This window comes from Diplotaxodon limnothrissa, linkage group LG8, assembly GCF_057381915.1.
Source record: "Diplotaxodon limnothrissa isolate DT_005_m linkage group LG8, D_limnothrissa_male_GT1.1, whole genome shotgun sequence".
Taxonomy (NCBI): Eukaryota; Metazoa; Chordata; class Actinopteri; order Cichliformes; family Cichlidae; genus Diplotaxodon; species Diplotaxodon limnothrissa.
This window is the reverse complement of record NC_140603.1, coordinates 27,936,454-27,960,847: the sequence shown is the minus strand read 5'-3', so window position 1 is coordinate 27,960,847 and position 24,394 is coordinate 27,936,454. Positions and strand designations below refer to the sequence as shown.

At 41.1% G+C, this 24,394-nt stretch overlaps 2 protein-coding genes across 2 annotated transcripts in view; both read right to left on the bottom strand.

Moving 5' to 3' along the window:
• fbrs (fibrosin) overlaps positions 1-18,027 on the bottom strand; it is a 31,994-nt gene extending 13,967 nt beyond the window's left edge. The window contains exons 1-10 of the mRNA XM_085361606.1: positions 16,269-18,027; positions 13,058-13,225; positions 12,765-12,791; positions 10,974-11,003; positions 10,734-10,782; positions 8,750-9,077; positions 8,426-8,634; positions 743-978; positions 609-653; positions 401-508 (exon numbers count right to left, since the gene is read on the bottom strand). Of these exons, the coding sequence (XP_085217732.1) occupies positions 401-508; positions 609-653; positions 743-978; positions 8,426-8,634; positions 8,750-9,077; positions 10,734-10,782; positions 10,974-11,003; positions 12,765-12,791; positions 13,058-13,225; positions 16,269-16,571 (1,503 nt within the window). The 5' untranslated portion in view covers positions 16,572-18,027. The remainder of the gene's footprint in view (positions 1-400; positions 509-608; positions 654-742; positions 979-8,425; positions 8,635-8,749; positions 9,078-10,733; positions 10,783-10,973; positions 11,004-12,764; positions 12,792-13,057; positions 13,226-16,268) is intronic.
• A 4,180-nt stretch (positions 18,028-22,207) lies between these two features.
• mrm1 (mitochondrial rRNA methyltransferase 1 homolog (S. cerevisiae)) lies at positions 22,208-23,827 on the bottom strand. The gene has a single exon (XM_085361045.1). The coding sequence runs from the start codon at positions 23,677-23,679 to the stop codon at positions 22,540-22,542; it is 1,140 nt and encodes a 379-aa protein (XP_085217171.1). The 5' UTR covers positions 23,680-23,827; the 3' UTR covers positions 22,208-22,539.
• Between the last annotated feature and the right edge of the window lie 567 nt (positions 23,828-24,394).

The following is a 24,394-nucleotide window of genomic DNA, read 5'->3' as shown; positions in this document are numbered from 1 at the left end:
AAATTGTACAGCTGACGCCAAATTATTTGCACTTGCTTTCAAGCAACTCTCCAAACAGTAGGGATCACTCACACAGACCTCTAGAACCGGTGTGACTGAGCCCTAAGGCAAACGGATGCATTTATTATAGTTATTCCAACTTGAGTGTGATAGGTTACTGGTCGAAATTACTGGAGTTTCTGGGAGAAACAACAAAACGAGGAACTTAAAATATAAGCTTCCTCGTTTAAACCTGCGAAAAACTGGATTGTTGGCAAATTTGCCTCTAGTGCTTGTGACACTGTGACATTGTCATCGCAGGGAGCTCAAATAAACCGTGACGTGGAAGTTATCGCCTGAAAAAAAACAAAAAAAAAACAACATCATGCTAACACACAGACACAAGGAGAGTTTTCCTCACCTTTGGCTGAAATGCCCCTTGCAATGAGCTGAAATGCCCAGGAGGAGGAGGAGGAGGAGGGGGAATCTGAATACCCTGCACTGAGGGCGGCGTGTACGTTGGGTAGATCTGGCACAAACACAAACACACCTTAGTGGCCGGTACACGACTTTCAAAATACGCCTACAGTTTTAGTTCCCGTTTCCATGCACTATTCTCAGATACTCACAGTGTGTCGGTACAGCCCGTCCATTTTGCCTGGGTACTTATCGAACTAAAAAGACAAAAACAGTTGAGATGGGTCAACACATTCCAGCTGCAGTGGAGTTTAAAACAGGAGTAAAACAGCAGAGTCTCTCTCACCATCGGAGACGCCGTAGCTGGGGTCAGGAAGGGCGTGAAGTGTTGATGCGTGTGCGTGTGTTGGTGCTGGTGGTTGTGCTGATGGAACTGGAACGCCATCGCCGGGATGCTCGTCTGGTTCTGAGACGTCCGGCTCGATGAGCCCTGCGTGGAGCTCGGCGCTGCTGGGCCTCCTGGAGTGGAGCGGCCTGCCGGGTTATTTTCAGCCCCGGGGACGCTGCGTCTGCCCTCACGCTCTGCTGGAATAACGAGGCAGTAATTAGTGGAAGGCAACGGGAAAATAAATTAAAGAACATAAAATTCTGTTTACACTGGCGGTCAAGTTCAGAAATTCAAACAATGCTTAAAAGGGATGTGTGGAGGTAAATCTTCTGATCTGTGAATATTTTGTTTATCAAGCACCAAATTATTCATTACCTGCTTCTTCAGGGAGTCTTATCTAGCAGAAGAACTAACTACACCACCACAACTGCATCTGGCACAGGTAGCCCTTATTCTGCTCTGTAGCTGCTTGCAAGTTCAGCATAGACGCACACCAACCAGTCATCCACAAGTTCAAGCTCCAATCAAGCTTATTTAGACTTCTGCCTTGAATCTATGCGGAGCCTACGACGTAGCTGACTCTTAAGGGTCTTTTGCGTGAGCTTGTGCATCAAGATATAAATTAATCAGAATTTAAGACACTAAATTTCTTCAGTTTGAGTGGACTAAAGGTCATAAGCTTATAGTAGACTAAATATAAAGTTTATTCAGTTAATATAAAGTGTAAAAGTTTGCTGTGTTTTTAACAATGAGAATTCCTCCATAGAGTTTCTAAAGTCTTATTTTCCTCAGCATCAAATACAAAATGTGTCCATGTGTCATTTTGTTGCATTTTCGTGAGAAACAGGGAGCATGGGCACTAGTTGAAAAGATTTCCTGAGGGCAACTCAAATGTACACGTCTAATCTTACCACACAAGCAGATTACTTCTGATTGGATCTCATCTCTCTGCCACATTTCGTGTTGCATTTCGTGTTTTCGTGCCATCATAGTTTTTGTTCTCCTGCCTCAGTTTTTATTTAGATATTTGTCTTGTTGATGTCAGGAAAAAAAAGGTTGTTGATAAAAACTATAGGTGGAAATAAACACTTGTTACAGCCCAGGTTTTCTCAAGGGTTTGCACTTATATCACAGAGTGGACAAGATCCTCTTTGTGGAAGCAGCTAATAGATATTGATGAAAGCTGCAACAGCAGTTGCCCTTACGAATGGTCGAGCACACAAAGAGTGACAAAAAAAAAATTAAAAATATGGGACTTCCGGTGGCTCGTAGCACCGCATGGCCGCATAGAGAGTGACCTCCGGCACCAACCGTGTGTTTCCCCGGACTCGAGAGCTGTATTAGGGCTACATTGCCATTTTTCGACTCAAGAATGAGTGGGGATAAATCTAAAAAGGGAGGATACGGGCTACGAAACATTCTTGACTGTGAAATGGAGAAGGACGCCGCGGCTAGTGAGGCAAGCCTCGCATCGGGACAAGATGGCGACCGAGGTGAAGGTCTGGGTTGGCTTCGGGATGCTGTGAGTAGCGTACTGGTGGCCGAAATGGCTACACTGCGAACCGAATTGAAGAGTGACTTCAAAGCATTCGGTACGGAATTTCGGGAGGATGTAAAGCAGCAAATGGCCGAACTCTCTAAGGAATTGAATCAAAGATTACACGAGATGGCGGATCAGGTGGAGGAGATGACTGGTCGGCTAAAGCACGTCGAGGACAACATGGCTGACTCGGAACGCTGGGACATTGGTGTTAGGGATACACTTGTGCAGCTGTTGGAAAATCAACGGGCGCTTCAGGAAAAGGTGTCCGATATGGAGGGCCGCGCTAGACGCAAGAACATCCGGATCTACGGCGTACCGGAAAACTCGGAGGGCTCGTCGGTGACTACCTTTGTTGAAAATCTGATCAAAGAACACCTAGGCGAAGATTTCGGCCCGGACCGTGCTCTCGGCATTGAGCGCGCACACCGCGCGTTGGGACCGAAACCACCCCCGAACGCCCCACCACGCTCAATAATAGTGCGCTTCCTCCGGTTCTCTGTTAAAGAAGAAATTCTCCGCACGGCGTGGAACAAAGGGGTACATATCCAAAACAAACGGGTGTATTTCGATCATGACTACTCTCTGGAAGTGCAGAAAAGGAGACGGGAATATATCCCAGTTAAGAAGGCTTTGAAGGACAACGGGATCCGTTTCCAGACACCACTAAGTAAGATGCGAGTGTTTTATGCGTCAGGCAATGTCCTATATAATACCGCGAGCCAAGCTGCCGAGGATTTAAGAAAGCGGGGAATAGCCGTGGGTAAGATCACCTTGGGGAACCAAACCAACAGGATGACAGAGGACACGATAAAGCAGCTACTTCCTTGGGAAACGCAGACAGCACACTGCGGGGGCGGCTTCCAGCAGCACGTGCGGGAAAAACTCCAAGCATTCCGGAGGGAGCAAGAAAAAGTGTCAGCAGACGAGTGAACAGCTGATGGCGGGACAACGGTGAGATAGCTGGCGGTAGAGTTTTGATAATCTAACCGCAGGAACACTGACTTTCGTATCCTTCAGAATTCATATTTCTTTAGGTTGGTGCCTACGGACATGGTTAGAGAACCACCACGTTATGTCTAGTAGCGATAAGAGACTGTTTCGTTTATTTTTTGCCCTTTTTTGGCTTTTTTGTCGGTCACTCCCCTCTTGTCGGATGAGGGGCCCCACCCTGTGGCCAGTCCCCTCAATGTCAAAGGATACTGTTATATCCTTTGTATTGGAAGCTCCTGTTAATGTTTTGTGTGTTTGCTGTTCAGTGAGTTCTGGTTGTGATGTTCTGAGGTCTGGGTTGATTATGTTGTATTCCACATATCCACTTGATGGCTTATAATTTCTATAAAATGCTGTCACTAAATGTAAATGGCCTGAATAGCCCTATTAAAAGAAGCAAATTAATTGCCAAATTGAAAAAGGAGACAGTAGACTTGGCATATTGGCAAGAAACTCATCTAGATAATGCAGAACATGAGAAATTAAAAAAGATGGGTTTCAGACATACATTTTATTCATCGTATAGGGCCGGGAAAAAACGAGGAGTAGCTATCCTTATCTCAAATAAAATAAAATTTGAACATATATCTACTATAAGTGATAAGGAAGGTCTGTTTGTTTTAGTAAAAGGTAGAATAGAGAATAAGACGGTCACACTATTAAATGTCTATGCACCCCCAGGAAGCAACGCAAGCTTCTTTAAGAAGATATTTGATTTGATCTCTAAGGAAACGGTGGGAACTCTTATTTGTGCAGGAGATTTTAATTTACTGTTAAATCCCAGATTAGACTCAAATAATAGGGACAGGAAAAGCACGTCTGGAGGGAAACGGGTTAAAGGAATGTTAACGGAATTAGGGCTTATTGACGTGTGGTGATCTATCCATGGGTCAGCGTCAGGATTCACTTTTTACTCTGCTCGACACTCAGTGTATTCGAGGATAGATTACTGTTTTATGTTTAATAGGGATTTACACAGGATAAAAGATTGCAGAATAGGTCCAAGAGATGTCTCTGACCACAGTGGACTTTATATAACGTTACATTTGGACGGGACACGGAAGACAACTTTGTGGAGACTAAATACCGGTATGTTAAATGACTCCGCTTTTGTGAAACAAATGACAGCCGATCTTAACTTGTACCTGCAGGACAATGATAATGGAGAGACAAATCACAGTATTGTATGGGATGCAGCCAAAGCTGTCCTCAGAGGTAAAATAATTGCGTGGTCGACCATGATTAAAAAGAAAAAGTCACAAGAATTGTTACAACTGCAGAATAGATTAATGGCCTTGGAACAGTCAGGTCTAAAGGATAAAAATACTACAGTAACCCACCAGATCAGACAGATTAAGCAGGAGATAGATAAGATATTGAGCGAAGAAGTAGAGAAAAACATAAGGTTCATGAAACAGAGGTATTATGAGGCGGGGCCTAGGGCGGCGAAGCAGTTGGCGTGGCGGATTAGAAAACAGCAAGCTGAAAATAATATTTATAAGATTAGAGACCCGGTTGGTAACAATGTTGTAACTGACCTGGATAAAATTCAAAAAGCGTTTGAAAAGTATTACAAATCCTTATATAGTCAATCTACTCAGGGTGATGTAAATAAGATGACTGACTTTTTGAATTCCTTAGACCTGCCTACGATTGGTCGAGAAGCAAATAGTAAGTTAACGTCCTTAATATCTCGGGAAGAAATAATTAAAGCTATCTCCAGCCTTAAATCCAATAAATCACCAGGTACCGACGGGCTCCCTGCCGAATGGTACAAAACCATGAGGGAAAGCCTTCTTCCCCTGTTGGAAACTAGTTTTAACTACATTTTGAAAGGAGGTCTGGTACCTCCCTCTTGGAAGGAGGCCTTCATATCGGTTTTGCCAAAGGGGGGACAGGATAGACTAAACTGCAAATCTTATAGGCCTATAAGTGTCCTGAACTCAGACTATAAACTATACACAACTATTTTGGTGCGAAGAATGGATGCTGTAATGCCTTCTTTGATTGATGAAGACCAAACGGGTTTCTTGAAAAATAGACAAACCCACGATAATATTAGACGAGCTTTACACATCATCGAACACATTAATAATAAGAAAAAAAGCTCAATTATTCTTAGCTTAGATGCTGAAAAAGCATATGATTCAGTGAATTGGGACTTCCTCTTCCTAGTGATGAAAAGATTTGGTTTCTGTAGCGAGTTTATAAGATGTTTCCAAGCTCTTTATTCTCTCCCTACTGCCAGAATAAAAATTAACGGTAGCCTCTCCGATACTATTTTTTTAGAACGAGGATGTAGACAGGGGTGTCCAGCAAGCCCCTACCTCTTCAACTTGTTTATCGAACCTCTAGCCCAGGCTATACGTCAGGAAACATCGTTGAAAGGGATTGTAATAGGAGGGGACGAGTACAAGGTGTGTTTATATGCAGATGATGTCTTGGTGACAATCATGGATCCCAGCTCAGGTATACCAGTATTAATGGGGATGTTGGAAACATATGGCCTGTATTCAGGGTATGTCCTTAATGTCAAAAAAACTCAAGTTCTGTCATTTAATTTTTCTCCGGACCAGACACTACTGGCAAAATTCAAGTTTAATTGGGAGGCAACTGCTATCAAATATTTGGGAGTGTTTCTGCCTAGAGATCTGACACAACTGTACGATATTAATTACAGTCGTATTAATAGAGAAATATATAGCGATCTCAACATTTGGGCCTTGCTCCCTCTCGACCTTGGCAACAGGATACAGATAATTAAAATGAATATTCTCCCCAAACTACTCTCTTTTTCTTGCTTTACCTATTCAAATTCCAGAGAAGCAATTCAGGGAATGGAATAAGCAGATTTCGAGATTCATTTGGCTTAACAAAAGACCACGGGTGAAGTTCTCTACTTTGCAGTTGCCGAAAGACAAAGGGGGCTTGGCTCTACCTTCATTAAGGAATTACTACTTATCTGCTCAGCTGAGGTCCTTGGTGTGTTGGTGTAATCCATCTTTTTGTGCGAGGTGGAAGACTATTGAGATGTCTCTCTCAGACACGCCAATCCAGTCTAGACTTGGTCACGCGGCTTCTGATTTGGACGATACCTTGACGCCCAGCCACTGGGTCACTTTTACATTAAAAATATGGAGGGGAGTGGTCAAGCAGGCGCAACTCCAGGAAGAGATAAAACTTCTGAGGTGGCCAGCGTATGACCCTGATTTTCTACCTGCTTCCCACGATAGTAGATTTAAACAATGGGTGTGGCATGGAATCACTGCTGGGTGTTTGGTTATTGTAAAATCTAAAATTATGGCTTTTGATACCCTATGCAAGACTTACGATCTCGGGAAACAAGACTTTTTTCGATACTTGCAACTCCGTGACTATATTGGCAAAAGACTGAAGAGCTGTGTCCGTGGAGACTTCTCGATTGTTAATATTTTCATTGATGCTTATGACTCTGGGAGTAACAGAGCCTTGATAAGTAAACTGTATAAATGTCTGACTAAGCTCAAAGGGCACTCAACGATTTACATAAAGCAGAAATGGGAAAAAGAAATGGACATTGTGATTACAGAAGATGGGTGGGCACGGATCTGGGAGACACAGTTTACCACGACTAACTCCAACATGTGGCGGGACTTCTGCTGGAAGAACATTATACGCTATTTCATAACGCCTAAACAGAAGTCTAAATTCAGTGCTACACCTGCGTTTTGCTGGAGGAATTGTGGGGAAGTCATGGCTGATTACGGTCATATATTCTGGTCCTGCCCACTCATACGACCCTTCTGGACGGAAGTTATAAAGATAATTACAGAGGTGTTGGGATTCCACGTGTCTTGTACATTTACCTCATTGTATCTGGGGTATTTTACAGACGATTTAGTTGCAGATGATGTTTACCTTCTGAAAGTTCTCTTGGCTTCTGCGAAGAAGGCCATAACAAAACGCTGGCTCTGTAGAGATCCTCCCACTGTAACACTTTTTACCTCTATAGTGGAAGACATCAAATTGATGGAATGTATGACTTTCACTCTGCGACTGCAGGGAGATTTGGGAAGGAGACGGTGGAGAAAATGGCTGGACTTTACAGCTTGTGGCAGCACCCTTTGATGCATAGAATTAGCAATGCAGACTTGTTGACGTATGTATGTGTGGATGTGCAGATGTATGTACAGGTGTATGTTATCTTCCCATGACCTCATACTGTTTCTGTTTTTTCTTTTTTCTTTTATCTTGTTGCATAAAAATGTTCCTAAACAAATAAAAAGTGTCAAAAAAAAAAAAAATTAAAAATATGCAGGCGTGCACCAGGCTTTGGTGTTATATTACTGCTCATTTTTACCAGGCTGAGACAAGTGTGCAAGTGGGTCAGTCTCTACTGTCATTTGAATTCTATATCAAGGCAGGAGTTCGGAGAGATTATAAGAGGGGCAGATACTGAAACAACAGCTTTGGGAAAAGAAAAGAAAACAAAAAAAACCCTCTAATCATTCTGCTTCCTGTTTTGACTTCTTCTATTCCTGTGTCAGTACTGAAGTTGAGGTTTTCTCTGAGTTGTGACACCCATCGTTTAGGAAAAGACTGCCAGGTCTGTATAAATGGTTACAGATCTGTGAGAACAATGATAATTGGTGTGCACCACAACCAACACAGTGGCCATAAACAAAGCTGAAAACATGAGAACCAAAGGATGGCTCAACTTTCAAAATAAGAGCTGGTTGCTCATGATTTCCTTTTGCCAGATGAAAAGAAAAACAAATCCTAAAATTGTTGCCAAATACTCATAAAGGTTAATAAACCAGGTATGTGTGTGGGAAACATAAACTAAAGTTAATCTCACAGATACATGAACAAAAGAGTTACAACTACTGAAGTGATACTTACATGCAACTTCTACTTTATGCAACACATGCTGTGCTTATGAGACCCGATCTCAGTTCATCAATACACAACTTCCTCAACACCCCAGACAAATCCAGACAACCGCCTGGGGAAGTCTGGGTTTGGTTTATTTTTGCAACACATTAGTCATCACATTCCCATAAACAACTGAAACGGTGAAATGAAGCATTTCTGTTTTGCTGTACCCGCTTCTGTCGGGTGAGCTGTACCTTGCAGCAGAGGTGGAGGCGGAGGAAGGCCAGGTGAGGATGTGAACAATGCTCCAGAGCTGGTTCGGGATGGGGGTCGGAGAGGCCCTGAGGATCCTGAGCCCCTTGAGAAGGGCAGAGAAACACTGGCGGAAGGAGGTGGGGGAAGAATGGAAGATGAGGAAGTCCCGACAGATGAAGCAGACGGTTGAGGCTTGACTGGGGTGCTGCTGCCGCCGAGAAAACACAAACACAAAACACAACAGTTGAGCCAAAGAGATGTAGAAGACAACATCAGAGGGATGAAAGAAGAAATTGAGCTTCAGTTTTCAGTATGTTTCATACCTGTTGTAGATGGATTGAGTTCGAGGGGGCAAAGAGGGCTTGGGTTTGGAGAGCGGGGGGCTGCTGTTGTGGCGGCTGCCGCCGTTGACTGGGCTGGACCGGGGCACCGTGACCGGGGAGTGGGAAGGCAGGCCGGGGAAGAAGGGGGAAGAGGTAGAAGAAGAAACCGGCTCAGGGAAGTGTGGCTCCAGGTTTTTCTCCTGACTTCGCTCCAGCCCAGACACCCGTGGAGTCACCATTAACCGTGAGATGCCACCAAAGCGCACCGGCAGAGACGGGCAGCTCTTGCCCACAGATGAGCCCATGTTTGAAGGGGCGGGATCGACAACTGAGAGAAGAGAAAACCAGTCAGCAATTTCTCAACTCCTGCAGGAAGGACAAAGGTCTTCCAAAGCAAAACACCCTCAGAACAGCCAAAACTGGCTTGACCACTTGAGTGTGATTAAACCCAAAGTTAAAAAATTTGGACGCAACAATCCGATGTTCCAACCTGATTAAATACTTTTTTGCCCCCACCTCCACTGTCAGCATGAATTCCTGCAAACTAACTGCCATCTCAGTGTTTTAGCCTCATGTTCCTTAGAAGTCAAAGACAGAGTGGTACACAGTTTTTAATAACCTAATCAATTAACCATAAAAACATGGACCTGGATCTGAGTATGCAGCAGAAAAAAGATGATCAGCCGTCTGCCACAGGCGGGTAAATGTTTGAAACTAAACAGTCATATATTAAAAATCTTTGCTGCGTCTCTAACAACATTTCAGTGCCATTTATGGGAACATCTTTAGGAGATGGCGTTTGTCCTGCTTGCTGTTATGTCCATGTTTAGTCAAGTTAATTTAACAAAACTGGTTAAAAACATAACCGTTTTCTTGGCTTTTCTTTAATTCCTGTCCAGAACAAGAATTAGCATGGTGTCTCTGCCGAAATAAGTCATGTCATGAAACTAAACACCAAGTATAAGTTATGACAAAATGATTTTTTAAAATCATATTTTACTAGTGGTTGCAGAAATGCAGTTTATTATATCCGAATGACCATTTAAATTAAAGTTAATTTAAATAAGGCATCTAAATAAATGTACAGAAGGGCTGTCAGGGTGGCTGAACTTGTTTCTAGAAGGACTTTGGATGCACCCCTTTCTACCTGTGACTGTGATACTGGGAGTGAAGGAGTCTGATCTGGACCACTAAGCTTCTGAAAGGTTTACAAAGCATACACATTTATGTTTATAATTGTTTTCATAATTGTTCCTTTGATGAATACATCCAACAAAACTGAATAACCACTGATGGGTTTATCCATCCATCCATTTTATATCACTTTTCCAGGTCCGGATCAGAGTCTCAGTCTAACAGTCTAAGACAGGCCCAGACCTCCTCACCCAGCCAGCTCCCCCACTTCTTCTGGTGGGGGATAAGAAGGCGTTTTCTGGGTCTCCTCCACAGCAGGCATGCGTAAAACGCCTCATTTAGGAGGTGTTGTCTGAGTCAGATACCCAAACCACCTTAAGCAGCTCCTTTTAATGCAGAGTAGCAGTGGCTCTTTGTCTTCTTTAGTTTGTATTTAAGATGGTATTTTCTTATCTTAATAAAATAAACTGAGGTAAATGAAACAAAAAGCAAGTGGGTTCTATTTTAAATCTAACAATACTTTTGCTGGAGATTAAAAGAAGTCTCAGACAGTGACGATACCATCTTCTGTACCCTCTCCAGGTCTCCAAAATATTTTTCTAACGTTTCCTTCCACCTCATGTTTCCGTATGCAGCACATGTCTGTATTCTCTCATTTCATTATCTGCAGATTTTAATCAGCTCCACTTTGTGTAATAACTAAAAGAACGAAAACAATTGAGCCTGTTTAACTCGTTTTCTGTTAAGATCTAAGTTTAGCCCTGTGGGAGCCCACTGACTGACACATCAGTTCAGCGTTTCCTGAATGTAAAGCAGCAGGAAAGAAATGCCAATAGTAAATTTCTCAAACCTTTCCTAGTGCTGACTGTGAACACTGGATCCATGTCATTGTCGGAGGCCTACACGGGAAAACAAGAGGAGGATTTTATTAGAACGAGTCTCCATTTTAATCAACACATTTTTTAAGATTACAACTGAAGAGAACATGACTGTGGTAGGATCCCTCTAATAATAATAATAATAATTTTATCTACACAAACATAACCAAACATGGAAACTCTTGATAAGAATATTGGTAAACAACACACACCTTGTCTCCTGTGTCACTCTCTGTGTCACACTGAAAGAGGAAAATAAGGCAGAAGAAAACATTTATGTTTATTACAATATGTCAGCCAACGAATGTAAACCAACTTCATCACAACAGTGTTTCCCCACAGAATTATATTTTAAAATATTAACCTAGTGGGGTTTATTCTATTCTTTTTCTTATTAATATTTTGCCTTGATTCCTCATATTTTAGATTCATTTGTTTTATTTCCCACCATGTTCCCGGTTTTACATTTTCCAATTCATTTACCATGTTTTCAGATTAACTTTTTAAATCACAGTGACATGACTCGCAAAGTAAACTATCTGTGGGGCACACATTTTCTTAAATAAATTAGATTATGTACACGTTATGATAATAAATAGCAGAGTGATAATAAACTGCCTCTCGTCCCAGCTTCACTTTCAAGCCAAACTCCAAAGTCTTGTTATCTCAGGATAAAGACATTAATCATTCTAAATGACAATTCTTCTTATTTTGGCTGCTGCTTTTAAGGGTTGCCACAGCAGATTATCTGCCTCCATCCACCCCTTGAATCCTCCTGTCACACCAACCCTGTGTGTGTGTGTGTGTCCCCTCCTTTACATGAACTTCCTCTGAGCTCTTCCTCTTTTCCTCCTGCCTAGTATATCCACTATCCCTCCTCTGCACATGTCCAAACCACCTCAGCTTCACCTCTCTAACTTTGGTTTCCAAACTGCTCAACCTGAGCTGTCCCTCGGAAATACTCGTTTCTAATCCTGTCCATCCTGGTCACTCTTAGCATCTTCAGCTCTGCCTGTTGTATTTCTGTTATAGTGTCACATCATAACAGGTGTCCAAAGAAAACAAACATGTAAAGTCCTTTCTGCCTTTCTTGTAATACAGGGACAGGAGCTAGAGTTGGGGCTGTCACAGATGATGATTTAGACATCAGAGGGATTAAAATGAGAGCAAGCAGGATTGTCCTCATGTAAATCAATCATCCCATTCTCTCAGCGCAAGTCTATTTTTGGCTGCTCCCCTATTCACAAGGGACCCCCCCCGAGCAGGTAGCTCTGCATGTTTTTAACACTGTGGCCTTCCCAATGCAACCCAGAAGGGATTTATATCTACTTTAGTAGATCAATAAATCTAAACCCTTTTTTTTCCAGGGGAAATGCCTCCAGTTATATCTCAAGTTTGAGACAAGCTCAACTATTTAGACTGATCTTAACAGGAAGAGATTAGATCAATCTAATGGAAACTAAAACCTGCTGGGCATGCTTTGCAACACATCAGCGGACACAGTCTGCACATCCACGTATGCCTGTGTGCATGCAAGCAGAAATACATGGATTCCAACTTTTCTTTGCTTTTTCCATTTATATTTTTTACTTCACTATTTGTTCCATCAAGTATTATTGTAATAGTTTCAGAAATTTTAAATTATTTTGTCTCCTTGTTACCATGTGGACCACATGATTTTTAAGTCTATGACATACAGATAATGTTTGTCACGAATGATAAAATTGGATATTTTCATAACATTTAATATGTTCTGTGTTCTAAACAAAGCGCAGCCTTTTCCTTTACAGCAGTGCACTCATGGACAGAGTAGAGAAAGATTGTTATGTCGGATTAGTTAAACAAATGTTATAATTATGACACTGTTAATACGCTAAGAAATAAAAGTGTGCAATTTAAGTAATGGCAGGCTATACTGTGTAGAGCTTCATGTCTAGTAAATGAGGCATGCCCAAATAAAGTCTGTGTGGGAAACACTGGACATTAGCAGAAAAGAAACTTACAATATAGCCAGTCTCCAGAGGTTGCCCCTAAGGGGGGAAAAAAGGAATAAAATAAGCTTCAGTGAGTTTCAGTTAGCTCTAAACCTTTCATGGATGTGATTAATCACTCTGGACTGCCTGGACGATGGGTGTTGTCAAAATTCGTGCAAGAGCGTGAATGTGAACCTGTTTTACAAGGTCATTTTCTCAATAGCAGGATATACAGGTGATTACCGCTACAGAAGTATAAACATTGTGTGTTTGATTAGGAATTATCTCAGTGACATCTAACATGGTAGTAAAGTCAGTTTCACCTCTATCTTTCTTCTCTTATTTCTACTATTATTCCAATAGCTGCTGGGCGGGGCTCCTTCCTCCGGCTCTGACAGCGGTCCTCCGCCGTTCTCCTCCGGCCCTCTCTTCCCCTTGTTCCTCCTTCCCAGCATATCAGTTCGCTGACTGGGCTTCAAAGAACAGTCCATCTGATAAGGAGGAGAAAAAATATGTGGATTTAAATGTGGATAAATAAGCATTAATGTGTAAGCCTGAGGCCAAAGACCCAAAGGCAAGCTACAGGCTTATTAGTCCTAATTTTTGCTGTTCATAAAAATAGAAAAAAAAAAAAAAAAAAAAATGAGCCAGCATGAGGATATTACTGGAGCTGTTTGTGTGTGGACTCAATTATATTGCTTGTTTTGACAATATATTTAACTGAAGCATTGTACATGACCTCCCTTTCAAAGGGCGTCTTTTACCTGTGGTGTCCAGAGTTTTTACCAAAGAATATAAGGTAATACTTTTTCCCTCTTTATTACATGCGACCCAATCATATTTAGGTATGCAGTCACCCCCCAACAGCACATTTTAAGCAAATAAAAACTTTGATATGCAATAAATAAATATGTATGAGATTTTTCTTGGCTCACAATAAGTCTTTGAGGAATAACTTCAGGTAACAACCTTATTTGACTGAAATATTTGGACCATTTAATGAAGAAAAATGTCCAAATTGCTTGAGAAAAAGAAACTGATTGTTAAACTGGTTAAAAGAACTTAACATGTGTCTTTAAGAGCAACCAAAATTTCTCTATAGAGGATAAATAAAATTGATATAACAACTTACAGTCTAAACAATTACTCAAGAGTTTAATCAATACCTTTCTGAGAAAAATCTACAGTAAGGAGTGTACATGGTTTCTCATTTTTCTGGCCATTTATCTTCCCTACTTATATACCCCCAGCAGTGAGAAGAAAAATCAGCGGAGCGGTGAGACGAGTAACGCATCTCCGCTACAAACAATCATTATTCAGCCTTGTCGCCTTTCTTTGACGAACTGCTGGAAAGTATCAGCCCTCAAGGCAACGACAAATTACAACAACAAAATTATTTAAACAGGGGGGAAAAAAAAAAAAATCACTCTTTCAGAAAACTGCTGATAAATTTAACCAGTTGCTGGAATGTCACAAACAATATAAAGGTCAAAGAGAGTAATGGTGAAAAGGTTCAATGGAGCAAATCAATCAAATTACATTGAAAGTTGATGTTGATTTTGCTTTAAGTTGACAATTTTTTTTAATCTTATTTGACAGAAATAACCATTTACAGTGAGTCCTAAAATACAGGAAAATCTGCAGACTTCTGTTAAGTATGGTCCCACAGACTCTTTGCCTTAACTACATCCGGACTGATCACTGTTAGTCACCACCAAAGGCACGTTTTTCAGACGGCACAACTCTGATATGACACGCATATGCAGGATATTTCTCGTCTTTCAGGAGTGACTGCAAAAAAAAATAAGCATGACTGGTTCACCTACGCTTACCGCAAAAGCTATGCAGTATGTGATTTTCAGCTATTTGAAAAATAAAAATGCATTTTAAACTGGAGTAAATTGAACCCACTTATAAAAGTTTAGTTTATGCTGATTTTCCTTCACCAAAAAGAGCCACATTAAATATACATTTCCTTATACCTGAGATCTAAAAATTGCTAGTTTTTTGTTGGTTTTTTTTAAACATTTGACTGGCATACAGCACTGTATGTCCCACATTTAAAACATTAACGAGTTTTATTTTATATTAGGCCCAACTTTTATTCAAGTTTAAATATATTTGTGTTTTCAATGGCCAAAATTAAAAAGAAAACTAACATATTAGTTAGTTGATTAGTAAAGTTACACAAACTGTGTGCCTTAACTACAGACCAATCGTTATTAGTCACTTCCATGGGGTCATTTTGAGCAAAACTACTTAGATTACACTTAAAAAGGCAAATAAACTCAGCATGACTTGCAGGTAAATTCATGCAAACTAACACAGTCTGTTTGTCTAATTTGGAAAAGTCCCTTTTTAAAAATGTTTTACAGAAAAACTACAGACAGGATATGGTTTCTTTTTTTTTTTTTTTTTTTAACAAAAAGGGACTTACGACGTTTCATTGGTATAGAGCAGTAAATTTTTTGGCAGGTCTCTTTCCTTTTTCTCTGTTAGCAGTTTCTAATACTTCATGGGTCCATTTGACTGTAAAATGAAGTTACCTAGAAGAACAGCGCAGCTGTATGTGTGTGAATGGGCAGTTTTACTGTGGGACCTATTGGCAAATAATTTGCTTCCTCAAACTGATGCAGATGTAAGACGCACGCAAATGACATCAGCACAAAGGCAGATTAAACTACTATCAAAGATTATCCACAAATTACCACATGCCAACATCTTGTAAATAATTAAACGTAAAATGTACTTTTTTTGCTACGTACATACAAAAAAATTGGTCTTCCACCAAAGGGCCAAAGCAGTACAGTTTTTTTTGAAGTTGGGTTTAACTTGATCTACCTTTGGCACATGCTTTTTATCACATAGGGAAAAATCAGGAAACACATACACTTTTTATGACTATATGGGAATCAGTCATGCTTATGCGTGTAGTCACCCATCAAAGGCCTAATTTTGAGCCAGAAAACCCATCAAATACATATCAGGGACTGTTCTTCTCCAAATGGGCATTTTGGGGTGACTTGGGGGCATAGAGTCAGTATTATCTGCATTTACTGGTTTATTTAACACCTTTAGAATCAAAACTGGATTCAATATGAGGTACTGACATCGATATGCGTCCTGACTTTAAATCTTGAGAGTCTGAAGAAAAGCTTTGTGACAGCGCAAACTCAGAAAATAGTTAAACGATCTTTTCTTAATGTTTTTCTTGTTCTTGCTTTATCTACAAAGGCCACTTCACAGCTCATCAACACCTCTAAAAATTAGATCATGAATAATTGAGGCCTCTCCAGGAGCCATCAGAGGATTGGGGAGTGGATTGCTTTAGGGGCTCAATCTGCATCCCTTCACACCCTTGGATGATTTAATTTACAAAGATGAGTATTAAAGCAACCACCTACGAGGATGGTGATTATTTAATAAATTAGAGGAAAGGAGGGTGCCAAATCCCCACCGAACACTAACGCTGAAAGTACACATGAATAACAGCTGATTAGTGGGGTGTAAAAAACACCAAATTATGACAATCACCTCCAGAGCCTCCAAGCTGATGAAGCTCGCAATAGCGAAGCCATCAATGATTTCTTCCTCGCAGGACACAGACTCCCTCTTCCTCCGGCGTGGAGGCCTGTGTCTGCCAAACCCTGGTCGGCACTCTCTCCCACCGGGACCCAGCACGCTGTTGGTCCCACATGCCTCCCGATCGGAACCCGAGGACAGGGATGTGGCCCGCTCCTCGGCCAGATCCACTCGCCTCCTCCGCCGCTCCCTGTCGCGCTGGGAACGGGATCGCCGGCTCTGCCTGAATCCGGTGTTTCGGCTCGGGCCCTCCATGTTCAAATGCCACCTCCTTTTCGCAACTTAGGTGAGATTCCCAAAGGCACTTTTTTACGCAAGTCCCGGCCCGGTTGAAGGTACCGAACCGCGAATAAAAACACCACCACACAGGCCCTCTCCGAGAACCTCTGTTAAAATGGCGTTAATGGAAACCAGTGGCTATTATTTACCGTCCTCTGACAGCAGTATGCTGCTGGCATCAGTGCCGTTCTCTCGGCGAAATGTTAGTGTCATTTCTGAAATCTGAAAACAAACTTACATCCACATGGGAATTCAAAACATCGGCGACATTAACGCGAATGTCAGGACATCGCTGATTGTGTGTCGTTGACGGCTAACGTTAGCTAGCGTGCTAGCTAGCAGGAAATCCAAGCGATAACCACACAAGTTGTAAACATGTAAACAATAAAACACAAGTCTGGCTGTGTTACACCCAAAGCAGGGCGAGATTGCCTCCGCAGGAGTAACAGATTGAAAATAATGCTGTTTTCGGCACAGATTAAATCAACAAACTGTTTGTGATTTCCTTAATTTCTGCACACGCTGACAAAATTAGTAGCAAATTGATTAGCTAGTTAGCCAGGCCTGATAACGACTATTACGAGACGTTGCATATTACTGTGAAACTGAACGTTTAATACTGACAGTTACTCTAATTTACGCCTTACGAGGAATAAAAAGAGCTGTCTGCTTTACTTTAAATAGTAAATGGCTGCTGTTAGCGAACGTCAGTTAGCCTATACGCGGCTAATTCAATTTATAATAATATAAGCCCGACAAACTAAGAATACAACTTTATTCTTAAAACGTTTCTGTAAACACTGATAAGCCGGGCTGTGGAGTGTGAATATAACTAATAATCAGCAGCCAAGAGGGCAAAATCTTCTCCTGTCGGGTTGTTCATGGCCGATAGTGGTAGCTGAGTCGCATCAAAAGAAAGACGTAACATTAGCATGGATGCTAGTCAGCGTTAGCCAATCCAGCTGTTAGCAACAACCAACTATCTCTAATTTTTTAAGAGGAAGCAGGAAGAATACGGAAGCGGGTTTTTATTCTACGAATTATCCACGAAATAATATCCCTCTCCTTCACATAAAACTGTTGAGTCGTTCCACCTCCATCATAAAGGAAAAAAACCGAGGCCCAAGCATCAAAGCCTCGGGGTCGATTTCCATAAACGAGGGTGTCGGCCGAGCCCCGTTGGGCTGGGCAGCTCCTTCATGCAGCCTCTGTAATCCAATGTTTAGGAGAAGCTTGACCAATCGCCGTCGTTTCCGGTCACCGAATTCTTTTTTTCCCTCGATAAATCCAGTGTGTAGGTTATAAAGAAAGAAACAGGTCAGTTCCACTGCTGCCTCTTCGAGAGTTTGTACTGAACTGGAGATTTATCGCGAAAACCAGGGAGACACAACCCTTGTCAACCGTGCAGTGCATTGTGTGCTCCGCTCTTCTTCCTCAGTCATCAGGCAGGCTGATTGGTACCTCCGCTGCTACTGCTACTCCGCTACTGCCACCCTATGGAGACCGAGATGTCCTGTCAGGTTTTTAGTTTTCATAAAGAAGCTCCACACCCAGAAGATTTTTAAAGAGCCAAATTATAATATATAATATTTCTTTCAATGTCTACAACATAACATTTTTGCACATAAAGAGAAAAAAAGCGTCTTCTAAGGACAGCGCGAAAACAGTAAATAAGGAAAAATAGCCACCTCTTTCCTATTGGTGGAAACGGCAACACGTGGGTTTCGTATGATTAGGAAGAAGGGGAGGTTTTGGGTGTGATGGTGTCGCCTATGAATTTGGACACCCTCATAGTGATTTATTTTTATTTTTTGGTGGGGGGGGGTTAAGATTTTTTTTTTTTAGATCTTAGAGTTAGGGTATACTTAGTGTGCAATGTAAACTGTCTCCAGGTGGAAAACCAGAGAAGTGAAAGACCTATTTAGAGGCCTGCAGGGTTTATCCCTGTGGTTTTCTCCTCTGTTTTTGTACTGGCAAAAATAATTTCTGGGACATTTTATCGTAACACCAAATTTTTTTTTCGTTTTAGTTATAGTAGTATTTTTAAATGGCTGTACAATTTTTTTAAAAAAAAAAAACAAACACCATATGTGTTGGCTGCATTTTTAGATAAATAGTTGTATATAACTTTATTGTTTACAAACTGTATGCATAAGTTTTCAAAATGTACAATTTATATTTGCATTTGAAGTTGTGAAAATAATTTACTAAACATGTTTGTGGTTTTTACAGTTAAAAAAAAAACTACTACTAGGATTTTATGTTTTTTGTGTGATTTCAGATCAGTTGTGTTAATACAGTATGTCAATGAAAAAATAACTGTAAATTCAGACACGTGAGGTTGTGCTGAAAAGAATGATGCCAAGCAAGGCAAGGTAAAAAATAAAATAAAACAATTTGAAGGTGAAATACAAATTTAAAATCTTGTTCCTGACAGTGTAATTTTTTTCCAAAAGCGAAACTTAAGTTAGACCTTTCCTTGTAAATGAACCGCCCCATGTTGTGTTGCTTTCTGGATTTTATACGTATTGGGCTACATATTTATTTATTATACAGGCTGTACAGTGCATAAACTCAAAATTCACATGTTTTATGTAACTGAATGTTTAACTATGTGGTCTACATAACATGTGTATACTTACTGCATTTGAATCATTTTAACCATATGTAAAACCTGCGTTTTGTTTTTTTTTAAAAAAAAGCTTTGATTTTGCCACCCAATCTGATTTCCATGCCACCCTCATGCCACCCTGAGACAATTTCTCTAGATCCGCCCCTGACGCTTATTTAAAAGGAGCTACAACAGCAGGTCATTCCATGTGGCGGTTATGACAGATTTTTTACACTAGACACACTTCCTGACACAACCCGAAAGGGACTTGTGCCAACTCCTGTGATGAAACTGGGAATCTTTCGCTTATTTGCAAATGTGTTAAACCACTATTTTATTATGCGACAGTTTTAAACATTTCATCTGTCCCTGACAAATGCCACCCATTACATAATAAAGACAAGCTAAAACTACCACTGAAATAACAAAAAACACAATTAAAAAAATTTGAAGCACTTAAACTAAAATGAGGAAACCCACACTGGTGACTAACCTGTGTTTAAGTGAATTGGAAGACAAAAATTCTAATAATAGAAATTAAAACTGATAAACTGTGATCATATTCTGAAATTTGACGTTGAAGAAAAGCAGAAAGTATAAGGGTGAATGTTAAAATCCTAAATAAGATTTACCAAACTAAGTTTGACCTCTTAAGAGTGAGGATTGGTTTGGATGTAAATAGCTGTTATAGTGAAAGCTTGGAAAGCTTTTAGCTTTCTGGAAAAAATGTGGATCTTGGTGCAGTCCAAAAGGACTTAATTACCACCTGATGAAAAGTATCATTTAGGCACAGGTCGAACCTCCTGAGTAAATCACTGATGTGTGTAACTGATATGAAAGCCATTATATGAAAATAATAATAAAAAAATACTTTATTTATATAAAAATCTAGGAAATGACTGTGTCAGAGATGTCTGACAGCAGTCAGAATATGAAAAATTAACTTTTATGTATCTGTTTTGTTCTAGCTTTCATTATATTCTCTTCAAATGCTATTTTCTTTGCTAGATAATGAAAGTTGGTTTGTATTTGCAGTTTTAGTTGTAAAGGTTTAAACAAAAAAAATTAGTATATTTCCACAAACTTTTTATTTTTTCATTAATTTGTAAATGTCACTTTAAGTTTTCAGTTTCTACAAAAAAACGAAAAGTGTTTTTTAAATGGAGATCTTATCTCAGTAACATGACCAAAAGTATGTAGACATCTCCTACTGTCTTTCCTTTATTCTTAGGATTCTTGTTAATAGAAGTGTAAGAACTGCTTGTTTTTCCTGATAGTAAAGAAGAAGACAACACTCATGGGAACACACCTGTCACAGGAGATGAGCATAACTATGAGCTTACAATCTGACAACCAATAAAAATTGTGCATTTGCCCTGGGCTTCAGTAAATAGTTTTACAGTTTGGTGAGGAAGAACCTGACAAGCTTGCATGGAGCCCTGACGTCACCCTTATTCATGCCTCCAAGATAAACTAAAGCAGCAGATGTGATCGACACCTTATCAGCCAGTATCAGTGCTGCACGTCACTGATGGTCTTGTGACTGATAAATTCCCCGCTGCTGTGATCATATGTTCACAAACCTTTGGACACGTAGTGTTTGATGTGAAGCGTAACCGCAGTCTTCTTTCCTCAGCGGACAGTCGGCATGTCTCAGCAGGAAAAGCACTGGTTTATTAATCAGGGCTGCATTCCACTTAGGGGAGGTCCTCCTACTGTGCTGTGCATGTCTACTCATTGTCATGGTGTACTGGGGCAGTAAATGCATATGAGTCATTATGGTGTCACTTATTCCACAGGTGTTTCTTTTCTTTGGTCAAGGGTCAACATGTGTACAATAAATAATGTGTAAGGCGAAGACAAAAGACAGCAGATAAAGAGAAAATTGAAATCAGTTGACTTAAAATGTAAGTTATATGCTGAAACATATATATATACATACATATATACATATGCACATTTTTGGAGGAATAGTCCGAAAAGTTATCTGCCATTCCCTACCCGCCACTTATCCAACCTAAAGTAGCGGGTAGGGGTTGGAACCTATCTGTTGTGATGGGAGACACCTCTGAGGTGGATGAGAATCTTGTGGGATACACAAGCAGCTGCTGGCCAACCAATCAGAGATAGCGGTGATTGCAAAAGAGCAGAAGACAGCAGCTGTGATAGATTGGGCAATAGCAGCTGACAGTAGCATTAGATAGAAGGGATATGAGATAATCAAGAATTCCCAGTGGCTCAAGGAACAACTGGAAGGTAAAATCAAAGCGTCCCACTGGTAACAGGAGCTGGAATCATGGCTCCAACAGTCTCTGGGAACAACATCAGAGGTCTCTGTTCAGGAAGGTGCAGCCGAACCATCAAATCCTCAAACATCCAGGCCTCTGGAGGAGGACCAAAACTTAAACAAGAAACACTGTGTTACCAAATATTTTTTTGCAAATGCAGAAAAATCATAATTAGATTTACTGTATCATCACACAACCAAGGGTCTGTGAGGAGGACAGCAACATTTGTGAGGGGGATAAAAGAAACCTTGTGTGGAGCAAAACACAGTAAAAGTGTAGCTGTCACGCTTGGTCCTCATGCTTCAATTGTGCAATCAAAAGTTCCTCAAACTGACATGTGGAGGACATTTTGCACCTTGAAACTTTGGCGTACCCAAATCCATGTTTGATTATACAGAAACCTACCTTAAAATGTGAGCAAAAGACATAAAAATAATAGACACTACACAGTCCTGATGCTGGGCGACCAGGACGTACTCCGGTACTGAATCAAAACACACATGGATAAGGTTTGAAAATGTGGACGTTTACCTATGTTTAGTTTATTTATATAGCACATTTAATTGCAACAGTAGCGTTGACTAAAGTGCTGTACAAAGATACAAATTACACAGTAAGATGACTTAAAACATTGATATCAAGTAACAAGTATCAAATAACATCAATGCCAAATAACAGATAGCAGAGAAAATATAGTCAACAAATCCCAGGAAACAATCACGCAGAGACTTGGCTCAGAGCCTGTTGGTTTCCACTGACAACATCAATCTTGAAAATAGGCAATAAATAAATAATGTGTATTTATTTTAAAGGCTACGTAACTTCTTGAAACAGGTGGGTTGTGTTTTTTGTTTCCAGCAAATGCTACTCAGTCCTGTTTTCAGGAATAGTCGTTTTTAGACACAACAGCAGAGAAGAGTATGAGGGCTCTGGTTTGGTCTTCTATGAATTTGTACTCAAGATTACACTGAACTATTTATTCCTGTGGTTGGTTGTGTTGTCAGTGACCTTGCATCTTCATTTGGGAGGCTATTTGAGGTGGCTGTCATGTGGTCGAGCTCCTGGAGGACAGCAAAGAGTGCAGCAGGATGCCTGTGGCTACAGAAACATTGAGAGACTCGATGCCAGGCACCAGCTCCCTGCCCGCTGGGATGGTGAGAAGTGTCTGACACGTGGAGAGCAGCTCCTTGGAGAGTCCTTCTCCTTCTCCTCCCATCAGCAGCAACGTGGGTTTGGTCATTTTAAAGTCTGAACACTTGGTGATGGGCATCTGCGACACTTCTGCTTCCTGTCCCACTGTGCCAACCACCTGCCAGCCCTGCTCCATCTTCAGCTTCAACATCTCTGCAAGGTTTTCATATCCATACACCCCCATCACCTCCATAATGCCCGAGCTCGCCTTGCTGACCACTGGAGACAGCGGGCAGGTGTAGCGAAGACTGCTGGCGACTCTGTCCACCCCGAGGAAATAAGCAGAGCGCAGGATGGCGCCGAGGTTCATGGGGTCGTGGATTCTCTCCAGAACGAGCCACAGTGGAGCATCTTTCCTGCTGGGTGCAGAGTCCTCGGTGAGGTAGCTCAGGGGACTGGCAAGCAGGCACACTCCCTGATGGACTCCCCCATTGGACATCTTGTCCAGCTCCTTCCTGCTGACCCGATGGACTCGAACTCCTCGCAGATGAGCCTCCTCGCACACCTTCAACACAGACGCCCTGTGAGAGGCCTCGCCATCTTTTACAAACAGCTTACGGACCCTCCTCCTTCCCTGAGTGAGAGCCAAGAAGCAGGGAGCAACGCCAAAAACAACCTCGCAGTCCTTAGATTTGGCTTCAGGTGCAGGTTTCTGCTTCACCTGCCTCTCCCTCTCTGCAGGGAAATCTTCCAAGCACAGTTTCCTGAGTTCAGGTGACACTCTGAAGTCATCTCCCCTCATCTGCTTCTGCAGCAGTGAGATCTCACTTTTAAACACTTTTCTTTGAGTTGACCCCTCATGCTCCTGCCCTTCTGCAGGCTTGTGCTGGACCCTGGAGCGCCCCCTCGCTACAGGGCTGACCTTGCTGTCCTTTGGGTTCAGGTGTGAAGCTGTTACGTAGTAAAAGGCAACCTGGGAGGCTGATAAAGGTGCGTGAAATCTTCTGTTCAATACAAGCAGCAACCTGTGCTGATTTGCAATAAATCCAGCCATATTTATACAAGGGGCAGCCTCTGCACTGGAGAAACTCGAATCAGCTTCCCGAGAAGTCCATCAATCCACAGATGTGTCAGAGACCTTCACTGATAATCTGTCACGATGAGTTAAAGAACCAACTTCCTATCTCAGCAGACATGCTTGTAGCCTTTACGCACATGTGCAATCCAGTCTCAGCAAGCAGCGGATATTATGACCTGACGTGGAGTCATTTACCCTACAAAATAAAAGCCTGAGACTGCTAGTCTGATGACAGGCGTCACCCAAAGCTGGAAATGTATGGAATTAAAATAATACATTTCGCATAAATAACATTTTTCTTACGGGGTCAAGTCTGACATGTACTTTTGTTGCTGTTGTAATATTTAGTTTCATTTTCGTACTGGTCATTAAACGTCTATTTCTATGGATAAACTGTTATTTAATTACTTTTCTGTTGTATTATCTATTTGGTTTTATTTGTATAATTTTATCGTTATTGCATGTTTTGCTTTGCTTTAATTTTAATCAGTATATTTTTCTATATGTTTTATTTCCCAACTTCCCAACTGTGACAAATATTTTTAAAAAGACAAAAATCAAAAAGAAAGAATTAGGGTGGGGCCAATAGCTTTATCACAGCACTGTATGGCTGTAAGATTCCTTTGTTACAGCTTGTTACAGCTTCCTTTGTTAAGAATTAAGTTAAACGCAAAAAATAAATAAATTAAAT

Excerpts from the sequence above, each read along its gene's own strand:
- mrm1 (XM_085361045.1), bottom strand. The coding sequence starts at position 23,679 with ATGGCTGGATTTATTGCAAATCAGCACAGGTTGCTGCTTGTATTGAAC.